We start from the raw sequence: 25,992 nt of genomic DNA, 5'->3' as shown, positions 1-25,992 counted from the left end.
AGCCCCCAGGGCTGCCTTCTCCCCTCCGCCGCCCCATCTCACGCTGCGGGAGTGTGACCTTTGGTCCCTGCGGGCGTCCACCCCCCGCTTTAGGAAGTGTGGGGTGGGGTCAGATTTCGTCCCCCTTTCCCACAACGATCTTGGGGATGAAACCTTCGGGCTGAAGCCCCCTCACTTTTTACCCAGACCCAACTTCAGAGACTTTAATTCTTTGGGGGTGTTGTGTGTGAGTTTAAGTGGTGTGTTTGTGTGCGTGCATCGAGGTCAGGTGTAAATGTGTTATTTGTGAGCACTTCCGCGGTAGCGGCTCTCTAACTCGCGTGGGTCTCTAAGCGCGCCTGAAGGCTGGACATGCGGTTTGTGCCCCTCTGGGAGGGGAGGGGAGTGTGGCTGGATGAGGCTTAGAGTGAGTCTGTGTGTCTGCGGGTGCCTCGGTGTGGCTCTGAGGGGTCCGAGTCCCTGTGCCTGCGCGTACGCCTGTGAGCTGGACCGGAAGCTCCCCGAGGGCAGGAATACCCATTAGTTCACGGCTCTATCCCAACGACTGCACACATAGTAAGCACTCAATAAATATTTGTTGAATGAACAAATGTCCGCGTGTAAGAGTGTCTACCCTCCAGGCAGGCCTTGGAGGAAGGAGCCCACGAGCGGTCAGCCGAAAAGCCCCCCGAACACCGAGGGGTGAGCGCCCCACGTCGCTCCCGCTGCTTCGAGCGCCCCTTGCCCTGATCTCCACCTCCAAGTTTCCTTGGGGTTGAAGAACAGTGGTAGAGACGAAGACCTGGGCGGAAGGGGCTGGCGAACCCGAGACCCGGGACTGAGACCGAAGGGCAAGCAGATGGAGGGCTCAGGAGCGCCAACCGAGAGCCACAGAAAGCAAAAGAAAGAGGGAAAATGAGCGCGGAGCGAGCGAACGAAAAGCTCCCTACCAAGCCAGGCTTTGTTCCCTGAACCTAAGACTTTACCCGGCGGCGGGCGGCGGGCGGCGGGCGGGCCGGGAGCGAGCGAGCGGAGGCGCGCGGCCATGGCTGCCGCGGCCGGGCAGGGGGGCCGGGGGGGCGGCGCGTGAGCGGGCGGCGCGGGCGGGCGGGCGCCCGCGATGTGCCACTCGGCGCCTCCCCCGCCGGGCCCGGGCTGTGCGGCGGTCGGCCGGCCCTGGTAGCTGGGCGCGCGGCGCGGAGGGGGCGAGCCCCGCGCGCGGATCTCATTGTTGGGGGGGGGGCCCGTCGGGGCATGAGGGCGAGAGCACGGCGGGGGGGCGGCCAGACAGAGCGAGCGAGGAGGAGGAGGAGGAGGACGCCGAGGAGGAGGAAGGAGGAGGCGAAGAAAAGAAGCGGCGGCGGCGGCGGCGGCGGCGGAGGAGGAGGGAGCGAGGAGGCGCGCGGCCCCCCGCTCCCTCCCTCCCCCCCTGACCCCCGACCCCCGCCGGCCGGCCCCCAGCCCCAGCCCCGGAGGGAGCTCATGGGAGTATGAAGGAGATGGTAGGAGGCTGCTGCGTATGTTCGGACGAGAGGGGCTGGGCCGAGAACCCGCTGGTCTACTGTGATGGGCACGCGTGCAGCGTGGCTGTCCACCAAGGTACGGGGGTGGCCCGCGGGGGGCGGCGGGACCCCGGGGGCGGCGTGCGCAGGGCGCCCCGGGCCGCGCCCTCCGGAGACCTCCCGAGGCTCGGGCGCCCCTCCCCCACCCCACCTGAAGAGAAGGGAGGCGTCGGGGGGCTGCCCCCGCCCGGTCCTGGAGGACCGGGTCAGGCATTGTTTTCTTGCCTATTGTTCCAGTCCCGCGCCCCCCACCCCAAGTTGAGGGAGTTTGGGGACAGTCTAGGGGGCCAAGGAGTGCACTCTCCACTCCCCACACTGCCAGTGGCGGGGCTGCTAGGAGAATGTTTACCTGCGAGGTGTCCCCTCCCGCCCGGTTATTTTGGTCCCGGCTCTCAGAGGGAGAGGTCAAGGGGGGGTCATCCCCCCCTCCCGCTTCCGGATACTGGGAGGAGCGGAATTGGGAAGGGAGGAGATAGAGTCCCAGGGGAGAGGGGACTCCTAAAATCCTCCGGGGAAGAGCCGAGGATAGGAGAGAGGTTGCGCCGGGGGCCGGGAATGGAGAAGAGGGAGGTTTGGAGTTTCCCCCAGCAGCACATGGTTCGAGAGTTAACTCCTTGAGGAATCTTGCCGAGGGCGCAGGCTGGCATCTCCTGCCTGTCTGGCACAGCCAGCTGTCCCCCACCACCACCCCCCCTTCCTGGGACAGCCCTTAATCCTGTAGCTATGGGCTCTTCCCGCCACTCTCCTCTTGGTTACCTGCACTGCACCTGCCCTCGGCCTTGACTTTTGACCTGTACCTATTATAGTTAGAGACAGAAGATGAAGTCTCTAGACCCCTGACTTCCCCGCCTCTTCCATTACTGGCCCTTTAAGAAGTGCCCCCCCCTCCCATAACAACAAAACGTGTTTGACTTAAATGTGGTTCCTCCGATTTTCTCTATTCCTGATGATGAGGATCGGTCCTGGAAGGAGCTGGGAAACAGAAAGCTGGGTACAGAAAGGGCATGGGCGGAGGATCTTCTAGAAGTTTAAGGTCAAGGACTCAGACTTCCCACTCCTGCTTGGAGTACTTGCTTGTGTGGCTGTAAGCTGGCCGCGGGCTCTTGGGCATTCCTTGTGATCTTGCTGTCAAGTGTGGAACCTCTGGGCAGGGGAGCAGCCCCTACCCCTGCTGGAACTGGCTCTAGTGCTTTAGAACCACCCGTTCCCCCAGTTACTCTGGGAAAAACCGCTGCTGACAGATGTGCTCCGTGGTTCTCCTCCCTCATCCCCAGCTTGCTATGGCATCGTCCAGGTGCCAACAGGACCCTGGTTCTGCCGGAAATGTGAATCTCAGGAGCGAGCAGCCCGGGTGGTGAGTTTGAGACTCCCCTCTCCCCACCCCGGGCACCCGGGCAGCCCCTCCCTCCCCGTTAAGCTAGGGGACTCTGAGGCTGAGGCTGGGGTGGAACTGTCACAGAGGGCTTCCTGTTTTCTGCACACCTATCACCAGCCCCATCTCTCCCTCAGCTTATCCCTGACTCTGCCCCACCTCGGGCACCCGGCCTTTTATTTTGTTTGCTTGTTTGTTTGAGCCTTTCATTATGGGAAGTTTCCAACCTGCTCAGAAGTGAAAGGAATACTCTTAGGAACTTCATGCCCTCCTCACCCTCTTCCACACTTAGCACTTATGGCCAATTCTGTTTCCTCTGTACCCCAACCCGTTCCCCAGTAGACGGCTTATCTTTTCATCCTGGGGCCCTCTGTGTGTGTTCAGGGAGGGCCCAGCTCAGCAGATCCCCCACCCCCTTTAGGTGAACCCACCCCCCCAAATCCCCATGCCCCCTTGTATTGGCAGAGGTGTGAGCTGTGCCCACACAAAGACGGGGCATTGAAGAGGACTGACAATGGAGGTGAGGGGGGTCCTGAGCCCCAGGGCTCATCTGTTGAGGTCAGCAAGGCGCCCTGAGCAGGGTCTGGGGAGGCAGGAGTGGACCACGGGTGGGGGCGCAGTGCAGGGGCTGAGTTTCCCTTCCCTCCCCCGGCACTGGAGTCTGATGGGAAGGCCGTGGAGGAGGGGACTCTCTGCCGTTTGGGGTTGCGAGGGGTCTGGGTCTCAGGCTCGCCATCACAGCTGAGGCTGGCCCCACACCACCCCAGGCTGGGCCCACGTGGTGTGTGCCCTCTACATCCCTGAGGTGCAGTTTGCCAACGTGCTCACCATGGAGCCCATCGTGCTGCAGTACGTGCCTCATGATCGCTTCAACAAGGTCAGCAGCCCCCGCCATGCCCCATACCAGTCCCCTCCCTCGCCAGCCATTCTGGGGTCCCTCCAGCCCTCTCCCCATCCAGTTGATTCTGTCCACCTGACACTTCCAGGGAACCGAGGAGGTGGGTAGGCATCCTCCTCTGACGGAGGTACGCTTATGTTCTGACACGCAGCGAAAGAGCAGGCTGCCTTGCAGGAGTGCTGGCCGAAGATAGCGTGTAGGGAGCAGTTCATTCATTCATGCCCTGAACGCATTTTACTGAGTGCCTATTCCGTGCCAGAAGCGGGGCGAGGGACCAGACACACAGTGTTCGTACCGCTTGAGACAGATGTGCTCCCTGCCCCGTGGACCTCACACTCCTGTGTGGGAAGCCTATCAATACCCACAAACTAGCAAAGTCAATGCAACCTGTGTTGAGTGAAGAAAACAAACAGGGTGTTTAGAAAGAATACCCCGTGGGGGACTGCCTTTGCACTAAGTGGTCAAGGTGGAGACCTGGGGGGGATGAGGAGCCAGCCGGGAGGAGAAGGATCAGCATGTGCAAAGGCCCAGAGGTGGGAATAAGTTCACGATGAGCCAGGCAGACACAATCCCCGGCCTTAAAGGGCTCACCCTCCAAGGACCGCACTATCCAATATAGTAGCCACTGGCCCCCCCCACGTGGCTGTGTAAATTAGATAAACTTAAATACAGTTTGGAGATCCCATAGTGGCTCAGCGGTGAACGAACCCGACTAGTATCCACGAGGATGTGGGTTTGATCCCTGGTCCCACTCAGTGGGTTGAGGATCCGGCATTGCTGTGGCTGTGGTGTAGGCCGGCAGCTATAGCGCCCATTGGACCCCTAGCCTGGGAACCTCCATATGCTACTGTGCGGCCCTAAGACAAGTAAATAAGCCATTTAAAATGCAGTTCCCCAGTCACACCAGCCACATTTCCAGTGCTCCCTAGCCTGGGCGGTCAGTGGCTGCTGTATCCAACAGTGCCGTGTAGAACACATCTATCCTCCCAGGAAGTCGTTGGGGAGCCCTGACCTAGGATCACGGGGAGAGGATGGGATTGAGGGGAGGAGGCCAACGGATCCCTCAGGTAGAAGGCAGGAGGGGACGTGTGTGCTGTGTCCTGCAGACGTGTTACATCTGCGAGGAGCAGGGCCGGGAGAGCAAGGCAGCCTCGGGAGCCTGCATGACCTGTAACCGCCACGGATGTCGACAAGCTTTCCATGTCACCTGGTGAGACCCCTGCCTGCCCTGCCCCCACCCCACAGGGTCCTCTGGGACCCTCTGGCCAGCCGTACCCACCCCCTTCGTGGTTCGCCAGGGATGGCTGCCACATGTGCTCCTTCCTAACTGCTGGCTCTTTGGTGCTGATGGCGATGCCTTTCTTGGCTGGTCTGGGCTTCACCCTGGCCGGGGTCTAGGAGGGTTCGAGGGAGGTGGCCCATGTGGTTTGAGGCCACACCCTTCTCAGGCTGACCTCTCTCGGTTAGTGCCCAGATGGCAGGCCTGCTGTGTGAAGAAGAAGTGCTGGAGGTGGACAATGTCAAGTACTGTGGCTACTGCAAATACCACTTCAGCAAGATGGTGCGTTTCACCTGCCAGCGCGCGAGGGGCTCAGTCAGCCATGGTTTAGAGGGGGTGGGTCCCGGGCCAGGCTGGTGGCTGGTGCCTGGGGCTGGGAGGACAGACAGGGAGGGAAGTGTGTTCCTGCCCTTGAGGAGCTCACCAGCAGATGAGGGGTAAATTGAACAAGAGTCCGAGGGGTGTGAGTCAGAGCTGAACTAAGCACTCCATCCCAGAAGACAGCTCAGACCCTGCCCGTCAGAGTCTGGGAGGCTTTAAGGAAGAGAGCATGGAAACTGAGCCAACATTTGAGAGCCAACAAGAAGAGCCAAGGTCTGTGAGGCTTATTGTGCCCCAGCTTCTATGTTCATCTCTTTACGTGTTCTTTCATGTGATTCTCCCAACAACCCTAAGAACTAGGTGTACTGCAGCTTCCCATTTTACGGATGAGTAAACTAAGACCCACTGAGGTTATGTCACTTATTTCACAGCTGGTGTATGAGATTCAGAACAGTCTGAAGCTCCTTGGGAGCCTGCCAAGCAAAGACAGAGAGAAAGGGATTGCAGGCAGAGGGATTGGCATGGACAAAATCCTGAGATGAGAAGGAGCAGCAGGACAGGGTGTTTGTTCGGAACGAGGCAGGAGATCAGATGGAAAAGCTCAGGCAGGAGTTCCCATCACGGTTCAGCAGGTTACAAACCCGACTGGTATCCATGAGGATGTGGGTTCGATCCCCGGCCCCGCTCAGTGGGTTAAGGATCCAGCATTGCTGTGAGTTTCTGCGTAGGTTGCAGATGAGGCACAGATCTGGCGTGGTTGTGGCTGTAACATAGGCCGGCAGCTGTAGCTCCGACTCTCCCCCTAGCCTGGGAACTTCCTATGCTATGAGTGTGGCCCTAAAAAGAAAAAAAAGAAAAAACTCAGGCAGGGTCCCAGCCGGACTTGCTTCTGGCCCAGGTTCAGTGCCCAAGGAGAGGCCGGAGAAGGGGTACTAACTCACGTTTGTGGAGACACCTACATGTTCCAGAAGCTGTGGGGTGTTCTGGAGAGGTATGCTGTGGCCTGACTAGGAAAGCAGCTTGGACCTCACCCCCAGGCCACAGGCTTGTAAGGCTGCTTGTAAGCAAGAGGGTAACATGATCAGATTTGTTTTTAGGAAGATTACCCTGGTGGCCACTGTGAAGCTGGATCCCAAAGAGCCGAGGCTGGCGGCTGGAAGACAGCTGGGGGGGCGGGGATGTGGCTGGATTCTAGAACCATATCTAGGTAGATACATGTAAGGGTGGCTGAGAAGGAGGAGTTGAGGGTGGCAAATAGGGTACAGGCTGTCAGTGCTGGGTGGATGGGGCTTGAGTACCTGAGGGTGCTGTGAGCAGGTGGTGCAGCGGGCCTCTGTAGAGCCAGCATGTGTCCTGGTCTACCCTGGAGAGTCCCAGGTGGTGCCTGTTGCCCTGGTGTAATTATTATTATTATTTTTTTTTTTTTTTTTTTTTACTTTTTAGGGCCACACCTGTGGCATATGGAGGTTCCCAGGCTAGGGGGTCAATCGGAGCTGCAGCTGCCAGCCTACACTACAGCCACAGCAACGCCAGATCTGAGCCTCGTCTTCAACCTACACCACAGCTCACGGCAACACCGGATCCTTAACCCACCAAGCGAGGCCAGGGACCAAACCCTCAACCTCATGGTTCCTAGTCGGATTTGTTTCCACTGCACCACTTCGGGAACTCCACCCTGGTGTAATTATTGATAGCTCCCCTCTTCATTTTCATATGTGTCCTGGTTTGGATCATAAGTCATAGGGTGACCTTGTTTCAGGGTTTGATATTGACAAGGTAGAGAGCTCAGTTTGGTTTACAGGTGCTGCCAAGGGGGAATGTTCAGATTTGGTGTCTGTGGGGTCCCCAGGCAAGGTAGTTGTGGTGGCCCCAGGTGTATAAAGGTGGGACTGGACTTGCCTTTGCCCACCAGGGTAGGGTGGCTCAGGCGTGAAGAGAGCCATGAGGAGGGGAGTCCAGAGCTCTGCAGGGTAAGAGTGGTGCCCACTGCTGGGGAGCGATTGGGTCAGACAAGGTCTGAAATTAGTCCTTGAATTTGACAGTTGGGAGGTACTGGGTGACTTTAGAGGGAATAGCTGCTAGTCTAGGACAGGTGAAGCCATCAGACCAGGCAGGGGGCAGTTCAAGTCCCCAGGTGGGAGGAATGGCAGCACAAGGGTTGTTTCTTTCTTTTTTTTTTTTGTCTTTTTAAGGCTGCATCCATGGCATATGGAAGTTCCCAGGCTAGGGGTTGAATCGGAGCCGGCCTACACCACAGCCACAGTCACACCAGATCCGAGCTGCATCTGCAACTTACACCACAGCTCTCGGCAATAACGGATCTTTAACCCGCTGAGCAAGAACAGGGATCGAACCTGGGCCCTCATGGTTCCTAGTCGGGTTTGTTACTGTTGAGCCACAGCAGGAACTCCTATTTGGGGTTTTCTTAGAGATATTTACTTACCTCCTTCTTTAAAAGAAGCAGGTCCTCTGGGGCAAAAGGAACTATTGTATTTGGTGGGTGGCCAGGAGCAAAGGAGAAAGGTGATGGCTGGAGCAAAGCGTCTGGACGGGAGGACAGGCTACGAAGAGCAGGGGAGCAGGGGCACCCATGATGGCCCCCCGACATCCTCCACCCCAGGGAAGGAGGTGGAGGTGGGCTGTGGCCCAGGGCCTGAGAGGAGCCAAGAAGGTACCCTGGAAAGGGGCGGATGGAGAGTAAGAGACCGGGGCCCTAGGCTGCCTCCATCCACGCCTTGCGGGGACCAAGATGCCCCTGCCTCTTTGGGGCCGCAGTTGCTGAATCTGTGCACTGGCTAAGCCAGCTGGGGAAACTAGGATTTCAGGCAAGAGTGCCCTTCTGTTGAGCAGAGGTAGCATTAAGGATACATGCTCCTCTGGAGTTCCTGTCGTGGCGCAGTGGTTAACGAATCCGACTAGGAACCATGAGGCTGCGGGTTCGATCCCTGGCCTTGCTCAGTGGGTGAAGGATCTGGCGTTGCCGTGAGCTGTGGTGTAGGTTGCAGACGCAGCTCGGATCCCGCGTTGCTGTGGCTCTGGCGTAGGCCGGCGGCAACAGCTTTGTTTAGACCCCTAGCCTGGGAACCTCCATGTGCCACAGGAGCAGCCCAAGAAATAGCAAAAAAAAAAAAAAAAAAGACCAAAAAAAAAGAAAAAAAAGGGTACATGGCCTTCTTAATGACAGTGGCGGGGAGCCAGGGTGGCAGGGGGGCTGGCCCCCAGGATCACCTGACTTTGGAAAACTTTCCCTAAGCTCATGAGAGAAGGGCTGGGCAATTCCTCTGGATTCTCTTCCCAGAAGACATCCCGGCACACCAGCGGGGGAGGCAGCGGAGGAGCAGCAGGAGGAGGGGGTGGCACAGGAGGAGGTGGCAGTGGCTTCATCGCTGGCCGGAGAAGCCGGTCCGCCTCGCCATCCACCCAGCAGGAGAAGCACCCTTCCCACCACGAGAGGGGCCAGAAGAAGGTAAAATCTTCTCCCTCTGTCTTTCCTGCCCACCCTCACAAACACCTGCTGCTTTGAAGAGATACCACGGGTGTCCCCAAAGCCTTAGCGCCTGCCCCCTTTCCTTCCTTGGACACCCCTCAGAGCCCAAGAGGGGGCTAAGGAAGTGACATGGGAGGGTCACAGAGGGCGAGGGGAGGGCCTGGCTTCCCTGGGGTTCTTTGTATCTGAGTGGTTCCTCTGTGTCCTGCCCATGACATGACAGTGTCCCCAAAGACCCCGATAAGTGGCCCTGTACATATGCACACATCACCAGAGTCTAGCCCTGTGTCAGCCCAGTTCATAAGTGTACATGCCTGTGTCCCCTCGTGCCACATGTCGCAGTGTGCCTGGCTCTGATCCCTCGGCACAGCTCTGTGGCCCCGGGGGAACACCCTTGCAGGTGCATGCTCACGTGTGGGCTGCTCTGTCACCGGCATGATAGTGGGACCGGCTATTTTTAACAGGCAGGGAGCATGAGGGGGAGGGGCTGTTGGCTCTCAGAGGAACCTGCCTGAGCCACTCCTGTCCGGCCAGAGTCCCCCAGTCCCTCCTTAGGGGGAGCTGGCACCCACCAAGCCTCATCACTGAGCAGACTCCGTTCCCCAGATGTGCGTGTCATGTTTATCCTCACCCAGACTGTGCCCCAACACCAGTGTCCGGTCACCTCTTCCTCCCCAGAGTCGAAAGGACAAAGAACGCCTTAAACAGAAGCACAAGAAGCGGCCTGAGTCACCCTCCAGCATCCTCACCCCGTCTGTGGTCCCCACTGCTGACAAGGTACTGCCACCTACACCCAGAAGGGATGGCCACAGCATCGGGAGGGAGGTGTGGTGTGGGGGTCTGAGCGAGCACCCCTGGGAATGCCCTGGAGCTTGAGGTTAATATGCCTCCACTCCCCGATCTAGTCTGGGCGGGGCTTCTGTTCCTCAGCCCCACCTGTCAGCGATCAGCCAGGAGGGGGCAGGGGTACCACCCTGCCTGCTGGCTGCCAGATGTTCACATCTGCCTCTGTCCAGAGGGCCTCAGCACCTGGTTCTCCGAGTTTCTGGGGCCCGCGTCCCCAGAGATAGGCGTAGAGGACCCCTTCACTCTCACCCCCTCCCGCATCAGGAGGCTGCCCAGAGCCCGCCGCTCAACCAAAAGCCCAGTCCGTGCAGGTTGAAAGGACTGAAAAGTACGGCCCATGGTGGCTTGCGGGCCAGGCCCGTGGACCACACCCTGAAACCCCTCCTCATCCCCCCTTCCCCGTAGGGGCATGGCATGTCGGGCAGCATCTGCATAAGCAACCGGCAGGCCCTACTCGAGGCCAGGGAGTCACTAATCCAAGCCAGAGCAGCCCGCCCTCCCCATGGAAGGAGAACAGGGGCCCAGAGACACTGCTTCCTCTTGCTGCCACTAATGCCCCATTCACCTACACTGACCTCAGGAGGTTGGCAAAGCTCTGGGCATCTTAGCAGGAGGCTCAGGTATCAGGTTTCCAGGGTGATGTTGCTGTGGCAACTGCCCCAGTAACCCTCTCCCCCCACCTGCTGCCCAGGGCTCACCTGGAAAAGCTTGTCATCTGCGCCCTCTGACCTTTCCCCGGGGCCTGCAGGCAGGTGGAAAGAGGGAGCCAGAGATCTAGAAGTTACCCCCTGTGGCCGGGCATCCTTTTGGATGTGACAGAGCATTCTGCCCATCCCCCTCCACCCACCCCAGCATTTCAGCTACCCCTCCCCCTGGCCCCCTCTCTTCCTTGCTCTTAGAACCACATCTGGCTCCCTTCAGAACTCCAGCTGTTGAAAAGAACAAAGAAAAAGACAGAGACGAGGGCCCCGCCCAGGAAGGGGCAGCACAGGGTGGCTGTCATTCTCCTCTCCATCCTTCCTCCGGCATGTGTTCATTTACTGGATACCTGAATGCCACCAGGAGGAGAAGCCAACCCTGGCAGTAATACAAAGTCCTAACTCACCACATGCCAGGCTTCCTCTGGAACAGGGGGATGGAGGGGATGTGTAGAGATGTGTTCATTTAATCCTGAAAATAATCCAGTGAAATAGGTATTTTATTAACCCCATTTAATAAATGAAGAAACCGAGGCCCAGAGAAATTAAGTAATTTGCCCTAAAAGTGCACAGCTAGTGGGTAGTGGAGTCAAGATTTGAAGCCAGGCAGTCTGGCTCGAGGGCCTGTTCTCTTAGTGTATCACTAGCGGCCACCGCCATCAGAATCCTCATCATTATCCACCGTCTGCTGTGTGTCTGGCGTTAGGTTCCTGGTAACTCTGCAGATAGGCATAATTAGCCCCATGAGGACACTGGAGCTCCGTGAGGTTGAGAGACCGCACAATGTGACACAGCGGTAGAGCCCGCCCAGTTCACAGACCGTGGAGCCCATGCTTTTCCAACCACTGTCTCCCCGCCTCGGTCATGGGGGCGGCATATTTCAGTACAACGTAGCAACTGTCGATGTGGCTGATGTGCCCTGGAGATAAGAGCACAGGGAGTTCCCGTCATACCACAGTGGAAACAAATCCGACTAGTATCCATGAGGATATGGGTTCGATCCCTGGCCTCACTCAGTGGGTTGGGGATCCAGCGTTGCGTGAGTTGTGGTGTAGGTCGCAGACACGGCTCGGATCCTGTGTGGCTGTGGCTGTGGCTGTGGCTGGCAGCTGTAGCTCCAGTTCAACCCTTAGCATGGAAATCTCCATATGCTGTGGGTGTGGCCTTAAAAAAAAAAAAAAGAGAGAGAGAGAGAGAGGACACAATGATTTGTTCCACCGCAGGTAGCTATAGGATGACTTCACAGAAGAGGGGCCTTCTAAGCTGGGTTTTGAAGGGTGTGACATTTCCCAGGAAGAGGAAGGGCAGGTTCTCCTGGCAGAAGGCTCAGAGGGCTCGGCATGGGAGCTCAGGTTGTCTAGGGAGGGAAGGGCACATAGTGGCCAGAGAGTGGGGTATCTGCCAGGTGGCTGCAGCTGGGGGTGAGCAGGGAGTGGCAGTGGCTGGAAGGCCCAAGAATGGGGCCAAGGCCACCCAGTCTCCCTGAGTCCTTCCTCTCTGTATGCACCACTTGCCTACACGTGTCCAGCCCTCTTGGGCCTAAGTATCTTTTTTTTTTTTTTTTTTTTAATTTACTTATTTTTTTACTTTTTTTTTTTTTTTTTGCCTTTTTTTGTCTTTTAAGGCCACATCTGTGGCATATGGCAGTTCCCAGGCTAGGGGTCTAATCAGAGCTGTAGCTGCCGGCCTACGCCAGAGCCACAGCAACGCGGGATCTGAGCCGTGTCTACAAACTACACCACAGCTCATGGCAACAGCAGATCCTTAACCCACTGAGCAAGGCCAGGGATCTAACCCTCAACCTCATGGCTCCTAGTTGGATTCACTTCTGCTGCGCCACGACAGGAATTCCATATTTTTATTTATTTTTTATTTTTTTATTATTCAATGCGTGTATTACATTTATAGTTGTACAATGATCATCACAATCCAGTTGTATAGTATTTCCACCCCACACCCCCAGCGCATCCCCCCACCCCCCGGGCCTAAGTATCTTTTAAACGACCAAGGAAATGTTACATCTGTACAGACTTTGAGACCCTTTTCATGTCTCCCCTGCCTAAGGTGAAGGACGGACAGCTTTCTGGGTTCAAAGCTCCCAACTCTTCAGACCCAGAAGATACAGAGCTCTCCCCCCCCCACTATCTCCTTGCCCAGAGGTCCTTCCTGAGGCTAACTCTGGGCTCTCCGGTAGAGCCCTAGGTCCTGGGTCCTCCGCTCCACTCCTAGGAGCTGGCCTCGAGCCTTCCTCTCTCCTCCCTCCCTCAGGTCTCCTCCTCGGCTTCCTCCACCTCCCACCACGAGGCTGGCACTCAGGAGACTCCTGAAAGCAGCAGGGACTCAAAGGGGAAAAAGTCTTCCAGCCATAGCCTGAGTCACAAGGGGAAGAAGCTGAGCAGTGGGAAAGGTGTGAGCAGCTTTACCTCCGCCTCCTCCTCCTCTTCTTCCTCCTCTTCCTCCTCCTCCGGGGGGCCCTTCCAGCCTGCAGGTGAGTGTGGGCATGCCGCAGGAGGCTGGGAGCCGGACAGTCTTGGGCCCTGAACTGTACTAGCAAGGGCCTCTGCACGTCGGTTTGCATCTCATTTGCATCTTAAAAGGGTTCAGTTTACCATGGGGAAATCCTCTCTCCCTCTTTGGAGCCCCCCCCACCACCAGGGCCCCCACCTCTCCAACCCCGGGGACAGTGTCCATTACCCCCAGCACATGTGCTGCCAGGTGTCATTCCGCAAGCACCAACAATGTTACCTCCTGTAATCTCTCTAGTCACCCGTGAGGACAGTAGGGTGGGAGCTATTCTTCTCTCACTTTATCCCAGGTGGGAAAGCTGCAGGGGTGGGGCCCCCTCACGCCAGGACACAGGGAAGGTGACAGAGCCGGGACAGGAAACCCAGCGTCCCCCTCCTTGGACCAGTGCGCACTGAGAGTGCGAGGGGAGGCGGGCTCTGGAGCGTAGCTGCAATCCTGTCTCCCTCTCTGCAGTTTCGTCCCTGCAGAATTCCCCTGACTTCTCGGCCTTCCCCAAGCTGGAGCAGCCAGAGGAAGACAAGTACTCCAAGCCCACCGCCCCTCCCCCTTCAGCCCCCCCCTCTCCCTCAGCCCCCGAGCCCCCCAAGGCTGACCTCTTTGAGCAGAAGGTGGTCTTCTCTGGCTTTGGGCCCATCATGCGCTTCTCCACCACCACATCCAGCTCGGGCCGGGCCCGGGCCCCGTCCCCTGGGGACTATAAGTCTCCCCACGTCTCGGGGTCCGGGGCCCCCACAGGCCCCCACAAACGGATGCCCACACTGAGCGCCGCCCCCGTGCCTGCCGAGGAGACCCCCGAGACAGGCCTGAAGGAGAAGAAGCACAAAGCCAGCAAGAGGAGCCGACACGGGCCAGGCCGTCCCAAGGGCAGCCGCAACAAGGAGGGTGCCGGGGGCCCGGCTCTTCCCTCCCTGCCTGGTGCCCAGCTGGCTGGCTTTACCGCCACTGCTGCCTCACCCTTCTCCGGAGGTTCCCTGGTCAGCTCTGGCCTGGGTGGTCTGGCCTCCCGTACCTTTGGGCCTTCCGGGAGCCTGCCCAGCCTGAGCCTGGAGTCCCCCCTGTTGGGGGCAGGTTAGTGACCCCTGGGGATAGAGGGTGTCTCAGGGCCCGGCCAGTCTGATGAGGGAACAGAGGCATAAAGATGCAGTTAGAAGGAAATGTCATAGAAACTGCCCCAAAGGGCAAAAGATGGAGGTGACGGACACCTCTGAGATGCTGCCCCATACCTAGCTTCTGCATGGTTGTAGTGGGAGAGACGGGGTTAGACTGCCAGTAGGACTTAACCAAGTTTTGGTTGAAGCAATGAGAGCTCTCCAGGCCTGGGCAGGGCAGTTGAATAAGCAGGCGTGTTAAGCAGATGCCACCCAGGCAAGAAGTGACATCTTTGCAGCAAGAGCGTTAGACTGGAGTGTGGCCAGATCCCGGGGAGTATCCTCCTTGGGGAGAGGCTGCCCCAGCCCTCTGACTGAGGAGGGGCCCCGGGGAGTGGTGACCGGAAGCTTCCCTCTGTGTCCTTCTTGTGCCTGTAGGCATCTACACCAGTAATAAGGACCCCATCTCCCACGGTGGCGGAATGCTGCGGGCTGTCTGCAGCACCCCCCTCTCCTCCAGCCTTCTGGGGCCCCCGGGGACCTCGGCCCTGCCCCGCCTCAGCCGCTCCCCATTCACCAGCACCCTCCCCTCCTCCTCTGCTTCTATCTCCACCACTCAGGTGAGGCCTTACTCCTGGGCTCCTCCATCCCTGGGCAGGTGGGGGACAGCCTGCCAAGGACCCCGGCTTTCCATGGGAGTTTGAGAGATTGGGCTTGATCACCACCAGAACTTCTCCCTCTCTCTGGTCCTCTCTCCTCCCCAGCACACCTGGTCCCCTCCACCCCGCTGCACACAGTTGTGCTCTAGATCCAAGAATAACCACCAGGCTGGACTCTACCTCCTTTCCCTCAGGTGTTTTCTCTGGCTGGCTCTACCTTTAGCCTCCCTTCTACCCACATCTTTGGAACCCCCATGGGTGTCGTTAACCCCCTCCTCAGCCAAGCCGAGAGCAGCCACACAGGTATGTGAGTCTCTGACCCCATTCCCCTTTCTTCCCAAAGGCCTGAGGGGCGGCTGTCACCACCTGCTTGTCACCCCAGGAAGGATGGGGGGGGCATTCTGGCTGCGCCCTCCCTCTGGCCATTGCCCACCTGTTAAAAAAAAAAAAAAGTTCCACACACAACAAACCGGGGTACATGGTCACATTAAAACCCCACGGGGGGTGGGGGCAGGGCAGAATTACTACTGCTGCATCTCATAGAAGAAAAAGGCCAAGAGATGAATGACTTGTCCAAGGCAGTTGAAGTAGAGAAAGGCAGAGCTGCCGCTGAAATTCTGGCGCGGTGGCTCCACGCTTAGTTCTCGCCGCTGTAGCACAGCTCCCTGCTGGCCTCTTAGTGAGTCCCTCGGATCAGCACCAGTTGGGCAATCCGCCCTCTGGGTATTTAGGAGTTAAGAGGGGGGGTCACAAGCGCCCCAGCCTCTCCCTGGAGAGTCAGCCCGGGCCCGGAAAGCTGATTGGTGCAGAGATACCACCTGGCTGGCTGGGGGCGGGGCTTACCAGTCAGGTAAGCCTTAAAGGGACCAAATCTGATTCCAGAGTTTAGGACCCTACAGAGTAGGTGACTTTATTTTCCAAAATCCAAATTGGAATTTTGTAGCCCAACAAAGGATTCTGCCGTCTAATTTGTGAGTCTATATAAAATTGATTATATAACAACATACAAAACTGATTATATAACAGCTACCATAATTAAGGGCTTGCTGCATGGCGCCCAACCGTTCAGCTTAACCCTTCACATTTATTACCTTATTTTAATCATCATAAGAATCATTTCAGAGAGGTTAGTTTTAAGCCCATGATCACACAGCAGGCATCAGGTCCGAGTTCAAGCCTGGACCGTCTAGGCCCCAAATGTCTATAACTTTGAAGTTACAAGTTTTCTTCCAGGAGAGAAGTTGGGCAGCCTGCCTGACAGTAGCCAGGCAGCGGGAGCCTTTCTGCCTAGCGAAAGGGGAAGAGATGAGATCTCATGGCTTTGCCTCCCAAGGGGCTGGGTTTCCAAGCCAGTGCTCCCAGCGCCTTAAGAACCAGAACGGCCAGTCTGGGGTTAGGAGAGCCTGGGGAAAGGGATGTGCGGTAAGGTCCCAGATCCCGCACCCACCTCCCAGAAGGGGACTGTGAAGCCGATGGCACTCCTTCCTCTCTGATCCCTGCCCCCCTTCTCCTTCCAAGAGCCAGACCTGGAGGACTGCAGCTTCCGGTGTCGGGGGACCTCCCCCCAGGAGAGTCTGTCTTCCATGTGAGGGAGGGGGTGGCGGCTTGGGGGAGGGGCTGGGAGCGGGGTGGAGGGGTCTTAAGGATGGAGAGGAGGGAGGAGAGGCGGGCGAGGGTAGAGGGCGGGATCCAGAGGGGCTGACTGAAACCCCTGAGGCGGGAGGAGGGGGACAGGGAGACTGGAATGGGGGAGTGAGGTAAGTCTGAGCCCGGTTTCCCTTCCAACCCCAGGTCCCCCATCAGCAGCCTCCCGGCCCTCTTCGACCAGACAGCATCCGCACCCTGTGGGGGCGGCCAGTTGGACCCAGCGGCCCCTGGAACCACTAACATGGAGCAGCTGCTGGAGAAGCAGGGCGACGGCGAGGCCGGCGTCAACAGTGAGGAGGGGTGACGTCGGCCGGGGGACCTGTACTAGGACCCCCAGACTCGGCCACCGTTCTCCCCGAGCTCCCCCAGTGTCTTTAAAGTCCCGCCCTCGGCCCGGTCCTCGCCTTAACTCTAGCCAACCCCTGGCCTTACCTTTAACTCTGCCAGGGTCCAGCTCCGGGCCCCGCCCCCTCTTCGCACAGCTTTTGGCCCTCGCCACCTCCAGGCCCTTACCTTCCTGAGCCCCAGCTTCCTCCCGCCCCTTCCCTCCCAAGCACTAGGCCTCCACCCCGAGCCTCGGGCCCCACCCCTGGCCCTCACACCTCTGGCTCCCCAGGACTCACCTGAGTCCCTCGCTACCCGGCGCCGCCTCTTCTAGGTCTCAGTCTGATTTTCTCCGCCAGGCCCCGCCCTCGTGTCCCCGCCCCCGCCCCGCCCCCAGCGTCGCCCCGCCTCCCCAGGCCCGCGGGGCTCAGGCGCTCTCGCCTTCTGTCTGCAGTTGTGGAGATGCTGAAGGCGCTGCACGCACTGCAAAAGGAAAACCAGCGGCTTCAGGAGCAGATCCTGAGCCTTACGGCCAAGAAGGAGCGGCTGCAGATTCTCAACGTGCAACTCTCTGTGCCCTTCGCCGCCCTGCCTGCCGCCCTGCCTGCCGCCAACGGCCCTGTCCCTGGGCCCTATGGCCTGCCTCCCCAAGGTAAGGGGGTCCCACCCAGCCCCGGTGTGGGAGCCTCTCTGCTGTGCAGTCAGAACAGGCCCTGACTCCAGCCCCTGACCTCCTTCCCTTATCCCCTTCCCTCAGCCGGCAGCAGCGATTCCTTGAGCACCAGCAAGAGCCCCCCGGGCAAGAACAGTCTGGGCCTGGACAACTCGCTGTCCACGTCTTCCGAGGTGGGCGCCACGGGAAGGGGCACCAGAGGCGGGCAGGAGGGGGGCGGTGCAAGGGCCTCCTAGTCCCATCTCCACCTTGCAACTATTGGAAGCTGGGCAGTGAAGTGATTGGCTGAGCAATGGGTTCACTCATTCACTCAGGATCCATACATTCCTTCTTTAAATAAGTAATAATTAGGAGGTGCCTACTTAGGGCCACTGGCTAAGTAATCAGCAAAACGGACACAGTCCAGCTCCTGAAGATAGGCTCCATCCAAGAAAATCAATAATTACAAACCAGGGAAAGTGCTAAGTTGGAAATAATTTGAGGACCATGAGAAAGAATGGAGAGTTGGATGCTTCTCCGGATACAAGGCGGTTAGGAAAGGTTTCCTTGAGAAGTATGTGCGAAGAGCTTATTACAGTTCATTATAGCTGCACACAAATTAATCCTTGTGTAATTGGTGGTGGTTGGGGTAGCAGTTGCTATTGTTAAGCTGTGGTTATGATTGAAATCAAGCAATCTGGGTTCTTGTTCTTCCTATCACTTACTAACTGTGTGACTTGGGCAACAACAATCATCATAATACCGCACATGAATTGCATCCTTGCCCTTGGTCCTGTCTGGGGCTAAGACTTTTAAAGCGGTGGTGTGTTTAGGCGTCACAATAACTTTTTGGAATAGGTGCTATTACCCCCAAGTTATGAGTGAGGAAACTGAAACAGAGAAGCCACCCAAGCCATTGCATTGTGGACGTGGGATCTGAGCCCAAGTCTTTCACTCCAGCCGCTTGCAGAGTTTCTTAGCCTGTCTAGGAACCAGTGGTTTCACCCGTGAAACAGAAGTAGCAAAGAGTTCTCCCGTGGTGCAGCAGGTTAAGGATCCAGCATGGTCACTGCAGCAGCTAGGGTCACTGCTCTGGCGCGGGTTGGCTCCCTGGCCGGGAAACTTCCACATGCCTTGGGGGCGGCCAAAACCACCCCCCCAGAAACAGCAGTAACCAGTTAGTACAGGTCAAGCGCTGCATCCTGGGTCTGGTTCACTAGGTGGTCACTACCGATGTCCTCACTGTTTAGTATTAAACAAGCATCATGAGGGGTGCCGGGCCCCCAGGAAGTGATTTGTGACCATGATTTGTAAAGGCTATTTGGATTCTTAGCCTTTGTCCCTGAGCCTTGCTTCTTCCTCCTGGGTGGCTCTGCCTGGGGGTAAGGTGGGGGTGGCTGTGCTCTGTGAGAATGCTGATGGGTGCTGGGCCGGGGGCCAGAAAGGTCCTGCTGGCCCCCTGCCCCTCTGACCCCTCCCTTCCCCCTCCCTCCCCAGGACCCACACTCAGGCTGCCCGAGCCGCAGCAGCTCGTCGCTGTCCTTCCACAGCACGCCCCCACCGCTGCCCCTGCTCCAGCAGAGCCCTGCTACTCTGCCCCTGGCCCTGCCTGGGGCCCCTGCCCCGCTCCCGCCCCAGCCGCAGAACGGGCTGGGCCGGGCACCCGGGGCAGCGGGGCTGGGGCTATGCCCATGGCTGAGGGGCTGTTGGGGGGGCTGGCGGGCAGCGGGGCCCTGCCCCTCAATGGGCTCCTGGGGGGGTTGAATGGGGCTGCCGCCCCCAACCCTGCGGGCTTGAGCCAGGCTGGCGGGGCCCCCACGCTGCAGCTGCCAGGTTGTCTCAACAGGTGAGGGAGAGCTCAGCCTGGGGGAGGGAACGGGGAGGCTGGCTCTGGGAGGGACTCCCCAAACACCCACAGTCCCCCCAAAGGAAAGCTGTCCTCTGGTCTCAGCGGGCGTAGAATCTCGTCACCTCCTGGCCCCAGGTGCTCCCTAGCCGTTGGATGGTAGCGCCCTCTGGATGGTAGCTCTCCAGGGACAGAATCGTCAGCTGATTTTTTTGTAGCCAGTCCAGGTTTTCCCTCTGGGAGAGTTCTTACATCTAGCGTGTTTCCCTCCCGTTGTCCTCTCCGGGCTCAGTCTGCTTCTCTCTAGTCCTCGAAGAGCCTACAACCCTGCTCCTCTCCACCTGGGTCTGAGGGAGTCGGCGGGTGGGGGAGCAGTGTGGCCTTGTCCCTTCCCATGGTCTGTGTTCTGTCCCCCTGCCTCAGCCTAACCGAGCAGCAGAGACACCTCCTGCAGCAGCAAGAGCAGCAGCTCCAGCAGCTCCAACAGCTCCTGGCCTCCCCGCAGCTGACCCCGGTAACGCCCCTCCCTTCCCGGCCCCGCCCCTCCCCGGCCCCGCCCATCTCAGAGGGGCGGGGCCTGGCCCCTGCGGAGCCTCGTGGGGGCAAAGGGGATGAGGGTTCCCTGGCCCCCGGGGAAGGGATGCTGTAGCGGCCGCAGGTCACTTCCCCATGAGAGGATCTGGAGCGTGGTGGGTCCTCAGCTACTGAGCTTTTCCAGTTCCAGCCCCAAGGCTCTTCAGTCGGGGAGCTTCAGGGTCTGTGTGGAGAGGTGGCTAAGCAGGTGAAAGACATCCCCTCAACCAGAGACATCCCCTTTTGGGTCTTTCTTGTGTGTTGATTTCCTTTGGAGTAGAGGAATTCTGCCTTACAGAAAGGGGGTTGAAAAAGGAGAAAAATATTCCTTTTCGTATAAAAAATATTAGGAGGGTACAGGAGAAGCCAGTTCAGTTGGTTATTACCTACAGAGGCCAGATGGCAGAAGGGGGAAGAGCAAGGTTTCTTACTATAAGCCTTGATAAATTATTTTGGGGTTTGGAACAGTAAAAATGCTCTGCCTTTTTTTTTTTTTCCTTTATTCTTTGGCCACCCCATGGCATACAGAGTTCCCCTCTGGGGATCAGATCCGAGCTGCAGTTGTAACCTGTGCTGCAGCTGTGGCAATACTGGATCCTTTAACCCACTGTGCCAGGCCTGGGATCAATCCTTCGTCCTGGAAGTTCCCATTGTGGCTCAGGGGTAACATATCCAACTAGTATCCATGAGGGTGTGGGTTTGCTACCTGGCCTCACTCAGTGGGTTAAGGATCTGGCATTGCCGAGCTGTGGTGTAGGTCGCAGACGTGGCTTGGATCTGGTGTTGCTGTGGCTGTGGTGTAGGCTGGCAGCTGTAGCTCCAGTTAGACCCTTAGCCTGGGAACCTCCATATGCCACAGGGGTAGCCCTAAAAAAGAAAAAAAAATTCCTGGGTCCTGGAGCTGCAGACACCAGTGATCCTGTAGCGCCACAGCTGGAGCTCTGCTTTGCCTTTTGAAAGCAAAAGTAAAGGAGTCTTCAGTTAAAAAACAAACAGACAAAAAAGAAGGAAGCTGAAAACTATTGACCAAGTTCAGTGTTTTTCAACTCGGGGTCATACTACCCCTGAGGACCTCTGTGGTTGTCATAGCAACTGCAGGATTGATTTAGGGAAGGCGGTGGGGCCGGGGATGCTAAACCTCCTGCTCTTGGCCGCTCTCGCCCCCCCAGCTGACACACACTGATGGTGTGCAACCGAGGTCTTGTCCAGACGGGGAGACCGAGGCACAGAGTGGGGAGTTAAAGATGGAACCTTGACTGTCTCCCAGGTCTCTTGCCTCGTGGCCCTAGCATGATGGGATGGGGCCCAGGCCAAGCAGGGCAAGATGACCCTGGGACCACTGGCCAGCGAGCAATCTGGCCCCCTTGCAGGAACACCAGACTGTTGTCTACCAGATGATCCAGCAGATCCAGCAGAAGCGGGAGCTGCAGCGGCTGCAGATGGCCGGGGGCTCCCAGCTGCCCATGGCCAGCCTGCTGGCCGGAAGCTCCACCCCGCTGCTGTCCGCGGGCACCCCCAGCCTGCTGCCCACAGCATCTGCCCCACCTCTGCTGCCCGCCGGAGCCCTGGTGGCTCCCTCCCTTGGCAACAACACAAGTCTCATGGCCGCAGCAGCTGCAGCCGCAGCAGTAGCAGCAGCAGGCGGACCTCCAGTCCTCACTGCCCAGACCAACCCCTTCCTCAGCCTGTCGGGGGCGGACGGCAGTGGCAGTGGCCCCAAAGGAGGGGTGAGTAAGACAGGCCATCCTGTCTCCCTTTTCCTGGCTGGGCAGAGGTGGAGCATTAGAAGGTACATTAGCAGAGGCATCATCAGAAGGAGGAAGAAAGCGACCCCTGGGTGCCCGGCTCTAGACCCCAGGGCCTCTGCCAGTGTGTAGGTGCCCTCCCCCCACCCCACCCCCACCTCCACTCCCACTCCCAGGGCAGGTCCGGGAAAGATCCGCTCTGCGCATGGGCTACTAGCAAAAGGACTAATGAGAAGATGGTGTTCCTCTGGGAAGACCAGTTAGAAAAGGCTGTCTCCTCTCTGATTGGACCATTTAGAAAAAAGGTGATGCTCTGGTTGGGCCATCTCAGGAAAGACCCTCCCTCCTTCTGAGGGCAAAGGGCCAGAGCCCGGGTGCTGCTTAACTGGCACCTGCCTGCTTAGCTGCCCCCCGACCCCCACCCCAACACACACGCACAAGTTGACCCTAGGGTCCCAGAGCACAGGCCCTCACTGCCCCTTCCTTTCTTGACCCAGGAAGCTATTCTCAACTGGGTGTTAGGGCCTGACACCTCCCAAACCCCCAGCCTCCCATCCTCTTTTTCCAGACCGCTGACAAAGGAGCCTCAGCCAACCAGGAAAAAGGCTAACTCCACCCACGCCCCTGGCAGACCCCCCCCCGCCCAGTGGAGGGGCAGATCCTGGCCTGAGGGGTCCCACCCTGGAGCAGGGAGCCTGCGTCCAGACACTGGCGAGCCCTGGCCCAGAGCATGTGCTGAGGCCTGGGGAGTGTGGGGTGCTCCTAGTGCCGAGAACTGAGACCGAGCGGGGAGCTCCTTCCATCTGGCCCCCTCCGCCTCTGTGCTGGCCCCTTTGTGTGGGGCTCAGAGGGAGGACAGGCTCCAAGCCCGCCCAGGAGTTCCCACTCTCAGCGAATGTTTTGAGGTCCCCCGGGGAGCAAAGTGGGCCATGGCCTAGGTGGGGGGTTGGCTGAACCCGCCACATAAAACGGATCAGCACTTGAGTGGGAGACGTGGGGGGCTAGGCCCTGGGCCTGCCCCTGCACAGAAGTCTTTTATGGAAGAAGGGGGGTGGCCCTACCTGACCTGCAGTTTCTTCCCGACGTGGGCAGATGGCGAGTGGGCTCCCTTAGACTATTTGTCGCTGGGCCCCTTCCCCTGACCCCTCCAAGGGTCACAAGCTGAGCTTGTAAAAGCCCGCAGGCCAGGGCGCTGAGGAAGGGGCGGGATGGCATCAGATTCGGCCCAAGCCTCCCTCCCTCTGGGGGGTGGGCCCCAGTGATGGGCCGGGGGAGGGCGGCCCAGCCCCCTTGGTGCCCTGTCCCTTGTTTGCACTATTGGATTTAGGAGTGCCGAGGGGGGAGATGGAGCTGCCTGACTCAGAGAGCGTGTATGCGTGTGCGTGTGTGCGTGTGTGTGTGTGTGTGTGTGTGTGTGTGCGCGCGTGTCTGTCTGTCTGTCTGTCTGTCTGTCTGTCTGTCTGTCTCCCTCCCCCTGGACCCTGGACAGCTGAGGGCAGGGACAGGAGCAGTACTCAGATGAGGCAGTATCAGAGGGGCGCTCCCAGCCCTTGTTTGCACCCTCTCACCTCACCAACTTTGGTCCCTTTCTGGGGCCGCTTAACACAAACCAGGACAGTCCTCTGATACTGGAGAGTGACTGGGGGCTGGGGGCTTTGAATCAGGGTAATATCCTGCCTTTCCTCCCCCGGACTCCACGTGGTCTCCGTGCCCCTTAGCGCTCCCCTTCCCAACGACACTCGGTCCTGCTGCCCGGGCACAAGGGGAGTCCCAGGGATTGGGGGACGGAGCCAGGGGGGTAAAGTGCCACTTCTTTTGATGAAAACCTCCCTCCCCAAATTAGCAGGCCTGCCTCCCTGCCCCCCCCCCACCAACCAGGGGAGATTTGAGCTTTCGCTGACCTAACAACTGTCCCTTCACCCCCCAGCTATCCGCCCCACCCCCCTCGGGGTATAGTCGGCACTTCTCACCTAAAGAGTCCCCACCTGCCCAGAGGCTTTCCTAGTGACCCAGGCTGAGGGCCGGCGGGACAGCCAGGAGAGGGGCGAGGTTGAGGCCTGTCTGTCTGGGCGTGCCCTGGGGTCGGAGCTGGGAGGAGTGGGGCCAGCCTCCCTGATGCCCGCGTCTAGTCAGTCTCTTTGCATGTGTGGATTTGTGTGTGTGTGTGTGCGTGTGTGTGTGTGTGTGTGTGTTTCTGTTTGGGTTTTTATTGTTGGTTCTGGGTTTTTGTTTTGTTTTTTTTTTTTAAATAAAGAAAAGAAGATGTGTATATTTTTGGCAACGACAGAAACGTAGTGCAGATATATTTTTGCCTGTGCTGCTCAACTGGTTTTTTTCTGATACTGAAAATAATATTAATATTCCTGTTGATAAGACTTTGTAAGATGTTAGGGAGCTGATAATGGAGGGGGTGGGTGGGAATCCTTCAGAGGCAATTTCTTAGGCACTTGCAAGGGCTTGGGGGGGGAGGGGGGAGGCAGTCGTGATGACCTCAGAAATACTCACTTTTCATTAATGCTAAATACCAGTTATAAAAGGGTAGGGTTCAGCGTTTTCTTCATCTTCATCTATTAAGCTCTCTAACTCCCTGCCCTCAAACCACTGAAAAGAAAATAACCTTCAGAGATTCTTAGAAGAGTTGCTCATTCACACCCACGCCCTTGCCCAAGGCCTGCCCACGCAGAGCTGAAGTCAGCTTCTGTTCGGGGTGGGGAGGGGAGTAGATCCAGGAGAGGTCCCGGTAGATGACCCAGCGCACCGGGACCGGCCCCCCAGAGTCTGGGTGTTCATCTCCAAGAGCCTCCGTTTTCTGACTTGCCCCAGGCTGGGGTGTAGTGGCAGGTAGGCAGGTCACATTTGAAGAAGGGACCCAGGCTGGGTCTGGGTTGGTGCTGTCCCTCAGTTTGGGGGCAGGGGGCATGAGAGAGGTGGTACATTTTCTCTTTTGAGGGAGCCCTGTCATAGGTAAGGTCAGTCAGGAGCACTTCAGGAGGGAGTGGGGTCCCCGGGCAAGGGGTACTGCTGCCAAGACCCCACACTCCCCGCTCCCAGCATCAGTCCCTTTTCCTAGGATGAATTTGGAAGGGGAATGGGATGCAGACGCAGAGATCGCTCTGTGTAGGGGAGAGGAAGGATGTGGTTTGCAGGGCGGAAGTGGAGTTTGAAAAGCAGAGCGGAGCTTAGTATTTATTTCATCACCCTCAGCGTGGAGGTGTGAGTGTGGCGTGCATGCAGAGCCAGTGTCTGGCCCTGAGGTCACAACTAGTGCAGGAATGTCTGAGCTGGAAGGCACCTGCCTTTAGGGGTTGTTTGAGCCAGCTCCTCGCTTCACAGGTGATAGCTCCAAGCCTAGGAGGGGCAGGGGCTCAGGGGCAGAGCCAGGACCCTCCCTCAGGACCCTGGCCTCCTGGTCCTTGGCTCTCCTGCCCCGCTGCACTGCCTCCGTGTGGCTGTCCGTCTGTCCCTGTGTGTGTGAGTGCCGTGTGAGTGTAGGGCTGTGCCCGAGGTGGGGGGCATCTGTGAAGCTCTGACTGTCTTAGCTCAGAGCTGATGGATCCTCTCCAGAGACAATGACACTTTAAAGGTTGCCTTTTCTTCTCTAAGTTTTCTCTATGTGTATGTGAGTTTTACCCCTCAGACTCCAAGGTCTACTGCTGCCTCCAGGCGCCCTTACCTTGAGGCCGATGAGAGCACCCCTGCCTACTCGGGTCCTGAGTTCTAGGGAAGTCCTCCTAGGAAGGGCCTTGGCAATGAGGGGAGCCAGGGAAAGAGAAAGAGCCGGCTCTGAGAAAGGGTGACTCTCTTTCTTCCCTTTCCCCAACTGGAAATGCAGACGAGTTTTCAAAGGCACAGGCTCCCCCTGCCAGCTTCCAGCATCTTCCTTGGTGTGTGGTGGCCCAGAGTTAGGGGTAGGCAGCTTGCTCCCAGTTCTCCTTTATCCCAACTTATTTCCCTGGGGACAGGTGCCTGGAGGGATTCGGGTCACTTCATGTCTGGGAATTTGCAGAAAAGTGGGGCACCTGGTTCCCTCCAGTCACATCAATGCAGATTAAACGTGTCTGGCTCCCAACCACTTGGACTTGATCTACTGAAAAGCTGGGGCCCGAGGGGTGCCTTCACTGCCCTCTGTTCACTTCCTCCAGCCCAATCTGGGACTTAGGTGGTGGGACTGGAGATCCAAACCCTGGCTCCCACCGTGTCCCCCTCTTCCATCCCAGCCTGTCTCAATGTAGCAGACCCTTCCTAGGGGAGCAGGGAAGGGAAGCCACAGTTTGCAAACCCAGGGGCTCCTTTTTCATTCTTTTCTAAAAGCCTCCTTTATATCCTCAACCCAAAAGGCAATGCCCCTCCCCTGCCACCTCCAAGCCTGGAATTGTGCATAACCCGGATCTTGTATCTTTGTATAACGGATGTTATTTGTACGAAGGGCAGTTCGTAAACAGCACTTGTTCTTTTAATAAAAGAATGTTTTACAAAAAAAAAAAAAAAAA

The 25,992-nt window shown here is 58.0% G+C and overlaps 1 protein-coding gene and 1 long non-coding RNA gene across 2 annotated transcripts; one reads left to right on the top strand and one right to left on the bottom strand.

Moving 5' to 3' along the window:
- On the top strand, positions 1,329 to 25,992 carry MLLT6 (MLLT6, PHD finger domain containing). Its single transcript, XM_021067068.1, is given in 21 exon segments — positions 1,329 to 1,578; positions 2,816 to 2,895; positions 3,379 to 3,433; positions 3,681 to 3,790; positions 4,918 to 5,021; positions 5,279 to 5,372; positions 8,710 to 8,877; positions 9,577 to 9,675; positions 12,711 to 12,930; positions 13,422 to 14,036; positions 14,495 to 14,676; positions 14,910 to 15,018; positions 16,234 to 16,300; positions 16,507 to 16,652; positions 17,141 to 17,338; positions 17,444 to 17,532; positions 18,836 to 19,013; positions 19,016 to 19,184; positions 19,608 to 19,698; positions 21,128 to 21,484; positions 22,071 to 25,992. Coding segments are annotated over 21 exon segments (3,282 nt in total). The 5' UTR covers positions 1,329 to 1,469; the 3' UTR covers positions 22,113 to 25,992.
- On the bottom strand, positions 10,929 to 11,487 carry LOC110256019. The gene is made up of 2 exons (XR_002337145.1): positions 11,263 to 11,487; positions 10,929 to 11,161 (listed from the first exon to the last, which is right to left on the bottom strand). It is a non-coding gene; the product is annotated as an uncharacterized LOC110256019 (long non-coding RNA).

The sequence above is a fragment of the Sus scrofa genome, chromosome 12 (genome assembly GCF_000003025.6).
Source record: "Sus scrofa isolate TJ Tabasco breed Duroc chromosome 12, Sscrofa11.1, whole genome shotgun sequence".
Classification (NCBI taxonomy): domain Eukaryota; kingdom Metazoa; phylum Chordata; class Mammalia; order Artiodactyla; family Suidae; genus Sus; species Sus scrofa.
This window is presented reverse-complemented; position numbering and strand designations above follow the sequence as displayed.